Source organism: Trichomycterus rosablanca, chromosome 20 (genome assembly GCF_030014385.1).
Source record: "Trichomycterus rosablanca isolate fTriRos1 chromosome 20, fTriRos1.hap1, whole genome shotgun sequence".
Taxonomy (NCBI): Eukaryota; Metazoa; Chordata; class Actinopteri; order Siluriformes; family Trichomycteridae; genus Trichomycterus; species Trichomycterus rosablanca.
The window spans coordinates 27,716,701-27,729,567 of NC_086007.1; the positions used below are offsets into that span (position 1 = coordinate 27,716,701).

A 12,867-nucleotide genomic window follows, 5' to 3' on the forward strand; every position below is an offset into this window, starting at 1 on the left:
CTTGTGTACTTTAATATACAAATAAAATCATTCATATTATTATTATTATTTTTGCCTAAAAAAGAAAACAAAAAGTCAAAATGTACCTGGTTTGTGTTAGAATAGATTTGTTATATTTTCCTTGCAGTTGACCAAGTAATACCTATATACGTAAAGTATTATTATTATTATTATTATTATTAATAATAATAATAATAATAATAATTCTACTTTCTTTGAGGTCGTACTACTCAAAATACTCAAAAAGTCTTTGAATGATATTTGATTGATTTCTACGCATTTACTTCTGTTTGTACACAAATCTACCAAATAGAAATTCATTTTACGTTTATATTTTAAACCTCGGGGTCGAGATACAATCATCCCACGTACACGTGGGGGGGGTCACGGGAGATTTTTACAGACATTTTATATAAAGTTCTGAGCAGATACATCCCATTTATGAAAGTTTTTAAATAATAATTCTAGTTTTAAGCGTGCCGTGATGGATAGGTGGGTTGTGGTGGGGCTGGGAACATTTTAGAAATGGGATCACAAACCCCAAAAGGTTCAGAACCCCTGAATTACCCGGCGGTTGATGTGATGCCCTTTGGATAATCGTATCTGTTATTTTTCCAACTAGACTTTATACCAAACAACTTAAAGATGTAACTGAATACACTTCCAGAAACTGAGTTTTAAGGGCCCTGTTTGAGGGCCCAACAGGTGCATCTTGGCCGTGGTGAAGCTTAAACCAGAGACCTTATAAATGCCGGTCTGTGATCAACCACTGCTCGACAGCATGAGGCAAATAACACACGCCAACCCAATACTGGCACTATACGTAATAATCGAATAATAATTATAATAAACTGTTTGTGCTACTATAAATATTCCTTATTACTTTAGTTCTTTGTTGAATAAATTTGGATCAAACCAAGTATTTTTTACAGGCTGAATACATTTTAGGGCGTCGTCCATCACTAAATGAACGAATCTTGTCAGTGATGCATTTTAAATTCTTAATCTATGTGAATTAAAGTCAGAACATTAATGCTTGTTCACACAAGTTTGGCGGGTAATTAATGAATGTTTAATGATTAATATATCAAAAACAGTTCTAATGATTCATCAGTGGGTCGTAATTTCAGCGTGTTGGTTTTATCTGTGTAGTTTCTGTTCAGTGTGGGATGATTTATACGATAACGACAAACAAAACTCATGCATTTATTTTATGTTTCTGTATTTAAGTGTTCAGATGATTATTGTTGATCTGAGAGGTTCAACAGCGACTTTCTCTCACTTTCCTCTAACAGATCGAATTAAACGTAAAGCAATTTATAATATTTATGCTCTAAAACAAACGTGGCTTATTTTCACACTGTTGTGTGAGTGTCAGTAATAAATTTATCCCTGCATGGAACGACCGATCAGCATGAACGAAAACTAGAATCATTCATTATTATGGTAAATAAATCTGTACATAACCTCTTTTATTTCTAAATAAGTGTTATATGTTTATTTTGAGACTCGATCCTTGAACATGAACGTGTGCCAGGAGGAATGATCGTTCAGAATGATGTTTATACTGTATGCTAGCCTGTGTTACACAGCACGCGCCGCTAATGCTTGCTATATATTGTGGATTTATTGATATCGTGGTGGAGGACGCTGGAGGCATCTGATGTTCATGTCTGGTACTGATCAGTGAGCGTCTGTACGTTCAGGTTTGGTTAGCTTGTGTGTGGCGTGTTTTGTTTGCTTCGTGTTTGTCATGTTTACTGTAAATGAGGAGATTTTTAATTTACTAGAAACGAGACGTTTTTATTTTCCGCTGAAGGTTTTACTTCTGTGTTTGTCATCATCAGAGAGAGATTTCCATCCTCATCAGCTTAAAATCACCGCGTCTGTTCATTCTGTTGTTGTTTTTATTCATTATTAAACTGAGATAGTTAAATGTTTAGAACATAATGATAGAAAATGTAAAGTTTTGTTCTGATTAGTTTAAAACAACAATAAAAAACAATAAAGTTTATTTTTATTGTCAATAAAATCTGTGTTTGATTTTCTCTCGGAGCTGCTTTTGGTTGAATCGTACAATTAAACACGAGGTTTATTTTATCTTTAACACGACGATGATGTTTTGTGACATCATCACATGATGGCTAAATTTTACCGTCGACTTCCATCACGACTCCCTACAGTCATGTTAATAATAATATGTACACAAGAAACACTGAGTTACACGTTTACTGAGTTTCTAAACAGCAAAAAAAATAATAATAAAAATTAATTTGTAGGAAATCTGACCAATAGACTTCAAACTATGACATCAAAAAACAAAACAGAATTAAAAAGCGTAGAAATGTAATAAATCAGTATAAACACGAGTAACAACTGAAATTTAAACGCTGTACATCATACTACACACACAATGTGGCTAAATGTTTGTGGACTGGGTGCACCAGTAACTAACTGTATTTCATTTACTATGTAAAATAATTAAAATGCTTCCGGCTGTGTTAGGGAGCATCATGTGAAGCTCTGCATGTTAAAGATGAACTTAAGAACCGGAACCAAAAAGTACAAACAGGGAGGTGTAACAGGGACGTGTAACAGGGATTTGCCAGAGTGATGCAAATCCCCACATACCTAGTACAGAAGAAATTGAACCCACAACCCATGGATGAAAAACCACAAACTAAAAGTGGGAGAATTCGGGACAGCGCAGGGTTAGTAAAGACATGAGAGCTGGATGTCACGGTTTTGTGGCGGCTCACAGTCCGCTGACGTCACCGCTCCCAAACCAAACTCTTGAAAAGTAAGACAGGAGAACTTTCTACAATTCCCGGTTTGGTTTGAAGTAAGCCCCCTCGAACACTCACGTTTTACACGGTGAGTCTCACCCCCGGGAAACGAGACGTCACATCATCATAGCTTGTGCCATTCCGCTGCATGACGTATAGCTATGACATCTATCATAGGCAAAAGCCGGAGCAAACCTTACGGTCAATGGGGACAACGAGGACAGAGAGAAGTTGGGATATATAAGAAACCTAAAACCTAAAGGAGAATAAAAGCTTGCACTGTGCCTCCATGCTCCCTAAGCCAGACAAACTAGGTCAGATCAGCATCCACCTCATTACAGGTAGCCAAGCTAATAAAGGCAAGCTAATAAAAATATCAAAAGAAGTGGCGTCTGGGTGGTGCAGCGGCATAATCGAAGTTCGAGCGGGAGTTTGAAACTCAGCACTGCTACCAGTCGGCTGCGCTCCCCCTAGTGGGCACAACTGCCAATGATGGCAGCAGACAAAATAGGCCATTAAAGTCTGCTGGATGGGAAAAGACTGGTGTAGGAGCCTAAGTGTATTTTTATATCAGTTGTTTATTTATGATTTGTTTATTTCTAAATTTAGTATTATATGATGATTTTCTGATGATCTTTGATTAATATTCTTTGGTTAATTATATTATATTTTGTGTAACAGAGAAAAGGTCAAAGTTCGCAGCGGTATTGAACAGTCAGGTGTGGTGCACCATGGGTGTTTTGGATCTGGAGTGGAGTCTCACAGTTTTTTTGACCTTGCCGTGCTCTTATATCTTACCTGTGATACCTTTGTACTGTTTTGTTTTGTGCTCTAAAAATACACAATAAACAAGTTTTAAATGCAACTCATCGTGCCTCATGGATATATTCATTTTGGACATGGTGTTAGAACTTGGATGGGAGTACGTAAAGTGCGTGAGTTATGAGCCTGAGGTGCCTGTACAGAAAGTAAAGGAGCCCAGAGATCAGGGCGTGGCTCTCCGTGCACAAATTCTGGCCTCACACGTGGTGAATGAATAAGTCGGAGGGAGCGTGAGGCGGACTTCTCCTCGGACACGCCCGGAGTCTTTAGCAACAGAATAAACATCAAAGGAAATGCACAAAAACATCCACAGCCCGTAGCAGAGACCGTGAACAGAGGAGGGAGGGATAGAATCAGAAAAGAAACCGATCGTCACAACTGGGCCAGCTACTCAGTCCACCAGCCTGAGAAACAAAGTTCTAAACAATAATGAGAGGAAACTCTCTTTACTTCCGTTGTGTAACGCCCACCGTTGATGACGCAGGCTTGGTTCCCAAAAACTGGTGGAAACGCGGTTCGGTTTTCTCCAAAACACCAAGGTTCAAAGAAACCTGAACAGAACCGGTTCAAGAACCAGAGTTCTTTTGGTGGAAAAGCGCTATGATTGTAGCTGGTTTACAGACTTTTGAGAGCAAACAGTCGACAAGACGCAGCTTAAAATCTCCACTTGCAAATAACTATTTAAACAAGTCTGGATGGTTTATAAAACGTAACCCAGAGAGGAAAGTACGCTCGTGTTTAGAGAGTGGAAACTTGCTGATGAAAGCACTTACTGGAAACCAGTAACGTGTCTGAGGCTGGTGGTTGAAGCTGCGCGCTACAGTATTAGATATGAAAGAACGATTAGCAAAGCGGAAACATTTGATGTTATTAGACAGACGAGCGCTAATGAAGGAGACGTCACGGCTTCGTGCAGCGCTGCTGATATAAAACCACAGTGTCATGTTACACCACGCTAAAGATTATTTTTAGACGAAGTACCAGATCTGAAGGACCTGAAGGCGTCATTAAGGCATCGTATCCTGTCCACGTTCGGTTTTAATGAGTTTTCCACCAAATTTCCTCTTAATTTAGTCATATCTGATTCCCAGATGGTATTTCAGACCTTCGTTTTTGACTGACACATGCCCCTTCAGACCGCTTCTTTTTACCTGCAACAGGGTTCATACGGAGATCCGTATTACGCACGGAGACTTCATTATCCCTATACGCTGATCACATGACCTCTTTATTCAAGCGTTTTGTGACATCATCACATGATGGGTAAATTTTACCGTCGACTTCCATCACGACTCCCTACAGTCAGAAGTTCCCTTCCTACTCAATGACTTTACTCACTACAGTTCGGATCTCACTTAAAATGTCCAAACTCCCAGTGTGGTCCAGTTCACCAGTACAGGGAACCACTGGGGTGAATTGGAACGCACCGTTAATCAGTGGAAGCATCAGCACTTGTGTGGTGGCCCAAAGAAACACGGAAGAGGTTTCAGTGAAAGAAACAGACGTGGTCCAGTCAAAAAAAAAAACATGTTAATAATAATATGTACACAAGAAACACTGAGTTACACTTTTACTGAGTTTCTAAACAGCAAAAAAAAAAAATAATAAAAATTAATTTGTAGGAAATCTGACCAATAGTCTTCAAACTATGACATCAAAAAACAAAACAGAATTAAAAAGCGTAGAAATGTAATAAATCAGTATAAACATGAGTAACAACTGGATTTTAAACAGTGACTTAAAATTCCGACTTAAAATTAAAAGCTGATTTTGTATAAACGTGTGAACGATGATGATGATGATGATGATGATGACGATGATGATGTTGATGATGATGATGATGATGATTATTGCTTTCGGGCTTTTCCCAGCCTGCTGTACGTGTCCCTGTCTCCTCCTTTCAGTTGCTAAAGAGAAAAATAAAAATAAAACCATTTATCAAGCCCAGTTTTATTTTCAGAAGTGTTCAAAATGTCCAACAACCATATTCAATCAATAATTTAAATTATATATTGATAAAAATCTATTAAAACTACTGTAAAATACTCATTCTTTGTGGAACCTACATTGTACATCTGTGAATATATACAGCACAGGACACTTTTATACTGTCTATTATCTCACGTATTACATATCTTTATTATATATATATATATATATTACTGACTCTTACATTATAATGCAGCTGAACCCAGAGTCACATGGTCTAATACAATAATAAAGAAGAAGAATTTCACTGTGTACATCATTAGTTTATTACTGACTCTCACGTTATAATTAGGGCTGTCAAACGATTAAAATTTTTAATCGCGATTGATCTCAGAATTTCATATAGTTAATCGCGATTAATCGCATTAAAAAAAATCTGTGTAAATGTTATAGAAAACAAGGATTTTTAAGTGAAATGTTACAATTAAAATGGTGAACACATTTTATGCTAAATGTACTGATGTTAAAAACTGCTGGGACAAGAGAAAACTGTAAGGGAGTTTATTCACTCACATACTAGGCAGTAAATGTCAGATTGTAGGTTAGAATTTCTCCATCAGCAAACACTGTAGATCAGCGGTGCTTTAGGTGGGATAAGGCGTAGTTATTGTAACAGACTTTTCTGTGGTTGTATCGTGACAATGGTTTGATGGACGTTTCTACACGAAGTGAGTGTGTTTTGACCCTTTGGGGCTTCCATAGTTCATGAACTAACGTGCTTGACTCAGCTTTCCGGTATTCGGTACAGAAGAAGAAGTTAATTAAGTGTAATAAAGTGTTCTGCTCCCGACAACTTGTGAATATAGCGTGTATTTATTTCTTTATTAAGCAAGTACATCACTACCACGATCGGTTACATTATGTTAACAAACCGCAAATGAAAAACGGTGGCAAGTCCGACATTAAAACGTTTGTTCTACCAGTCAAGTGTCAACATGAACTAGAATCTGCGTTAACGGCACTATTTTTTTTAATCGCGTTAAATTGAGGTCGCGTTAATGCGTTATTATCGCGTTAACTTCGACAGCCCTAGTTATAATGCTTTATAATTTAGCTTTTTGAAGCCAGAGACGCTTGCAGTATTATTTTTATTAAACCATAGACGATGAATTATCTAGTTTTTGAAAAATAATGTTATTACACTTCTATTACTAAGTAGTAAAGAATGAATTTCTTCTTAAATGCTAATTAATAAAATAAATACATTATTATTATTATTATTATTATTATTATTAAAATTACATGAGTTCTTTAAAAATATTATTAATATTTAAAATATTAGTTTATTGTTTAAATATTATTATTATTATTATTTAACATAGTATTCTTAATATTTGTATTATTATCATTATTATTATTATTATTATTATTATTAAAAGCATTATTTCTCTGTACCTGGTAAGTGTCTCCCTCTCCATTAGAGATCAGATTTACTCGGTCTGATGCTGCACAATAAAAGAGAGAAAATGTAAATAAACCTTCGAAACATAAAAAAAAACCAAAGCATTTCAATTACATTCAGTTATTATTATTTATACATTTAAATGAGATTTTTACTGATATCAAATAAAATATTAATGATAAATATGGCAGAAATAAAAATCTGTTTGGCTGGTCAGTAATGTAGATGCTGCATTAGGGAACATGGAAGAGACTAAACATGGTGGTGTGACGTCAGCAATCCATAACTCGCATGTACCATAAATACGTGGACACTCATGATGATTTTCAGAGCCCAGAGTAAACAGGGGCCGGAAGAGCGTCTGAAGCGTGACGGCAGCACCATGACTTGTACTGTTTTTGTGACCTGATGAGTTTTTATGTGTTTTTATGTGATGCGCTTCTGTAAAACACTGATTCTGGAGTTATGGTTGGTGTCTCACCTTTGTTTCCCGGGAAGATTTTGGCTTTGGGTTGGGAGGAGATGCTGTAAATCGCTACGCCGATGAAAACGGTGGCCACAATATTTCCAATGACGATGGCACTGAGGGTGAGAGCGTCCAGCTCGATACAGTTCTCACAGGCTGCAGGAGGACAAATATAGAATTATATATACTTATATAATATATACAGACATTATAAACACTTTATCCTGGACAGGGTCACAGTGGGTCCAGTGGGAACATGGCATGAAATCACCCTGCATGGTAGCAGATAACTGCAGGCCAACACACACACACCCGTTCACTTCATTATTTACACCAACAGCAAAGGTCATCAAGTCCTCAGATACTATATTATTGTGCAACAATCTTTATGTTTTGTTATTTTTTAACATAAAGGCTGTGGATTGCAGTCGGCATTCCAGTTCATCCCAAAACTTTTAAGTGTGCAGGCAACTAAAGTTCCTTCCCACCAAACACATTACAGACATTTACAATTTAACCACATGAGGGTTAAAGGGCCTCGCTCAGGGGCCCAACAGTGGCAACTTGGCGGTGATGGGGCTTGAACTGGCAACCTTTTGATTACTAGCCCTGTACCGTATTGAAATCTTTACGTTTGCGGCATTTCACAAACACTTTTATCCAAAACAGAGATAAACAGCTTCGATCAGGTGTCCTGCGGCATCTTGGTGGTGGTGGGGCTTGAACCAGCAACCTTTCGATTGCTAGTCCAGTATCCTGGACTAGTATTGCTGCGCTTCAAAAACAGGCCTTCCCCAAAGTGTTGCCACAAACTTGGAAGTGGACGATCTGTTTTACATGTTTGATTTTATACAGCTGTTAGAAATGGGCGTGGCTGGAAAGCCTGGACTCAGTGGATGGCTCACAGCAAGAAGGGCCTGTGTTCGATTCCCTTTCTGTGTGGATTTTGCATGTTCTCCCCATGTCCGTGTTGGTTTCCTCCAATCAGAAATCTTTCGTTAGAAATACAACGTGATTCCTGACGTTTACCCACTGAATCACCCCCACTGTGACCCTGACCAGGATAAAGTGGTGAATAGACAATGACTGAATGTGAGTACTTACTTCTGATTCTCACTAAAAGTTGTTGTTTTTTTTCACCTTCCACACACGTGTAAATGTCAGCGCTTCTGTCCTTAGAATCTAATTCCATTGTTTTCTCGTTATTAATTTCCCATATTCCTTTATCGCAGGTGAACTTGAGTTTATCTGAACTATCATCCACGGTGATCTCCTCCTTCCCAACTGTAAAAGTAAATAAAATAAAGAAATACATACATAAATAAAATAAAGAAATAAAATAAAATAAATAATAAAATAAAGAAATAAAATAAAATAAAATAAAGAAATAAAATAAAATAAAGAAATTAAATAAAATAAAGAAATTAAATAAATAAATAATAAATAAATAAATAGATAAATAAATATTAAAATAAATAAATTAAATAAATTAAATAAATTAAATAAATAAATTAAATTACAAAATAAATGTTGCAAAAAATGTAATAAATAAATAAAATAAATAAATAATATATATTTATAAAATATTACAGAACTGTAATAAATAAATATTAACAATCACGTGAGAGCAGAAGAAACTCTAATCACTTTAATTACCGATAAATTAATTTATCTATCATCTATACAGTCGTGCTTAAACGTTTACATTCCTTCACTCATTCATTTATTCATTCATTTAGTTTTACCACCTCTTTATCCTGGTCAGGGTCACAGTGGGTCAGATTTATTGGGCTCAAATCTCACTTCACTGTAGTTTATTAAAAACACAAGAGCACAAGATCCTGACAGGAAATATATGAATAAATGATGGAGAGTATTTACCAATCAACAATTTTACACTGAATCTATAATTAATCAATAATTAATAATCACATCAAAATCAATTAGAACCGTTTACTGAAGAGAAAAAATTTACAGTAAAGTCGTTCAGCACTTATTTATTATCTTATACATTAGTAATAATACATCTATTATCTTATTATTAATTATTAATAAAACATGTATTTATTATTTTATTAATTATTAATAATGGATTTATTTAATACCTTATTAATGATTAATAATAGAAGTATTATTTAGTAATAATAACACATTTATCATTAATTACTATTTTCATATTTACATTTATTTATTATAATACATTCATTATTTATTGATAATAACATTTATTAAACAGATTAATTTATTATTATTTATAATTTATTTAGTTTAATTTGTATTGTCTTTTGTACAGGAGGCTCGGTGGGTAGCACTGTCACTTCACAGTGAGAAGGTCCTCGGTTTGATTCCAAGGTGGAGAGGTCTGGGTCCTTTCTGTGTTTAGTTTGCATGTTCTCCCCATGTCTGTGTGGGTTTCCTCCGGGTGCTCCGGTTACCTCCCACAGTACCACGGTTAATTGTGTGTGTGTGTGTGTGTTTCCCTGTTATGAACTGGCAGCCTGTCCAAGGTGTCTTTTGCCTTTCGTCCAATGAATCAAACCCACTGTGACCCTGACCAGAATAAAGCTGTGGTAAAACTGATAGTTTTGATCTTATTTAAAGGTGTGTTTATAATTAAAACGTTTCATATTTGATGGCTTTGATGAAATTTTCATGACTTTAAATTTATAATTTTGTAGTCTTTAGAATCTGAATTTGTGTATTTTTTATTTGTTATAATTATAATTTAATAACAATAATTTCAGATAATAACAGGTTTTTTTAGATCTGGTTTTTGTTTGAGCCACATTTTTATATTTCTAAAGAACCTAAAACTAAAGATCTGAACATTTTATCATGATTCTTGATTTATCTTCTTTTAACCCAAATTATATTTTTATTTTTTGCTTTTCTTATTTGAATGTTTGATGTATAAAAGTTTGTATTTTTTATAGAAGTAAAACGATCCTCACGTCATTAGTGGTTTTATATTTACTGCACTGAACATTGTTAAGACTTTTAACTTTATTTAATTTACTTTATTCATGTAAAATGTCTTTATTTTTCAGATCATGTTCAGTTTATTATTTAAAATTAAATCATTTCAGTCGTAATTTTACTCACCAGTAAATTTTACCATCAGCAGGAAGCCGAAAACCAGCAGCAAACTTTTCATCTTCATCTCGCTCGACTTATTTTCTTGTTTTAAATCTGAAAATCAAATAAATAAATGAACTTTTTCACGTTCGTCCCGGCGCGGCGGCGTCTCTGTGTCGGTTTATCGATGGTTTGATCTAAGATGGAGGTTCAGGTTTAGAAAACAGCACCTTTACCTTCCGCCATTTCAACACCGACGTTCTGCTTCCTCTCATTACAGAGAGAAACAATTCAAGATAAAACCTGCTCGATTTAAACCAATCCAGTAAATAAACCAAGTGAACTGAGTGTTATTATAAAGGTTCTATAGGAATATCAGCTAAACACAATTCAGTATAAATACAGCACTTTAAATGTTCAAGCTACAAATCTCACATTCTTTTTACTACAAATGTTATCATATGAAATATTTATAAAAATAATAAATATATATATAATATAATCAATAAACGATTAAATTATGAATTTATTTCATATAAAATAAAGCAAAAAATGTTTCGTACCTTAAACACACCACCTTCCTCTCAGAAGTCTCTTCTTAAGTTGCTCAATTGCCGGAAGTGTATTAGTGTGTGTGTGTGTGTGTGTGTGTGTGTGTGATGATAACCCAAAGACATGTGACGTACACAGCACACCTACTAGGGACAATTTAGGGTAAAATTTTTAGCTTAATATTATGATAACAAGGTCAAACTGTGTGTGTGTGTGTCTGTGTGTGTGTATGTGTGTGATGATAACCCAAAAACCAGCACACCTACCAGTGACAATTTGGGATTTAGTTTTTAGCTTAATATTATGCTAACAAGGTCAAACCGTGTGTGTGTGTGTGTGTGTGTGTGTGTGTTATTACTCAGGATCGATTGGAATCGTCCGACTGAATTCACTTAAATTTTACAAACAAACTAAATTACAAACGTGAACAAGAGTTGAGATCCCACAACCAACTTCCTGTACGCCAACTGTACGCCACAGGAGAGCACCTGTGTCCCCACAAATTAAAACACACACACACACACACACACACACACACACACACACACACACACTGTTTAAGACAGCATGATCACTTAAAAGTCATTTTAAAATTGTACTACTATCACTGTGACTTTATTTACTTTATGGAGGATGAAAGCATCTCTTATTTTAGATTATTTTTAGTTTTAAATAAGGTCGGGGGGGGGGGGATGGGCAAATCTATAGGCACAAGGTATGGGGGGGGGGGGGGGGGGGGGGTCCTGCAATTTTAGCAACTAATAAAAACACTGATGGATCTGAACGTTACACGAAGCCTGTTTATGATTTTTACATCTGCACATTGGGGGGGATATTGAGCATACCTGGCGCCCCCTCCCCACACTTCCCATATTGTGATTCCGGCCTTGGTTTTAAATAAATGAATCAAATAAATCAAATACAATCTCGGTTCCTTTCACATCCATGTTCTATACATTTCATTCAGTTATGAAATTTACATTCTTTATTTACATTTTCGCTATTTAGCAGACGCTTTTATCCAAAGCGACCTACAGTACTGTGGTAGTAAATGAATCACTGTTGATTCAGTGCCATCTTGTTTTGACTTTTTAATCATTATTATTTGCTTCACAACAAGAACAAAGAGATTTGCTTAATGTTTTATTAAATGCATTTGTAGATTTAAGTTTTTAATTGGTTTATACAGCCTTGGTTCATTTCATATTCATGTTTCACTCAGAAAGTGATTCACCCTTTCCCAGAATCGATTCAGTTATGATACGATTTCAGTGTTGATTCGTCGCTGTTTTGTAATTTTTAACGATTATTCTTTGCTTTATAAAATGAAGACGATCTTCTTTATGTTGTATTTAAAGCATTTTGCAGATTTAATTTCTTACTTACTTGGTTTATACAGTGTTGGTTTATTTAATATTCGTGTTTGACTCAGAAAGTGATTCATCGTTTTAGAGATTTGATTCAGTAATGATTCAGTAGAACCAAGCTCAAACTTATAAATCATTATAACTGTGCATAGAATTACTGTTCTGTATAAGTAACTTTAATAACATACAAATTATGAATAAATTCCTAATGATTTATATTCATCGCTGACCTCTGTATTATTGATATGATTTATAAAGAATCTGTAAGTAAACGATTCACCTTTATTGATTTGATTTCTTCCTATTCACTGATTCGGAGTCGATTCACCGCGACCTTGTTCATGCAGGATTAGAACGTGTTGTATTTTATTCTGTTTGCATTTAAGTCTTTATGTGTTTGAATGTTGA

General features: G+C 35.2%; 1 protein-coding gene across 1 annotated transcript; it reads right to left on the reverse strand.

The window, feature by feature from the left end:
- Nucleotides 1-5,192: 5,192 nt before the first annotated feature.
- On the reverse strand, nt 5,193-11,188 carry LOC134334696 (T-cell surface glycoprotein CD3 delta chain-like). Its single transcript, XM_063017119.1, has 6 exons — nt 11,104-11,188; nt 10,568-10,654; nt 8,570-8,749; nt 7,481-7,621; nt 6,993-7,042; nt 5,193-5,515 (listed from the first exon to the last, which is right to left on the reverse strand). The coding sequence occupies exons 2-6, from the start codon at nt 10,623-10,625 to the stop codon at nt 5,456-5,458; spliced, it is 489 nt and encodes a 162-aa protein (XP_062873189.1). The 5' UTR covers nt 10,626-10,654; nt 11,104-11,188; the 3' UTR covers nt 5,193-5,455.
- Nucleotides 11,189-12,867: the final 1,679 nt, after the last annotated feature.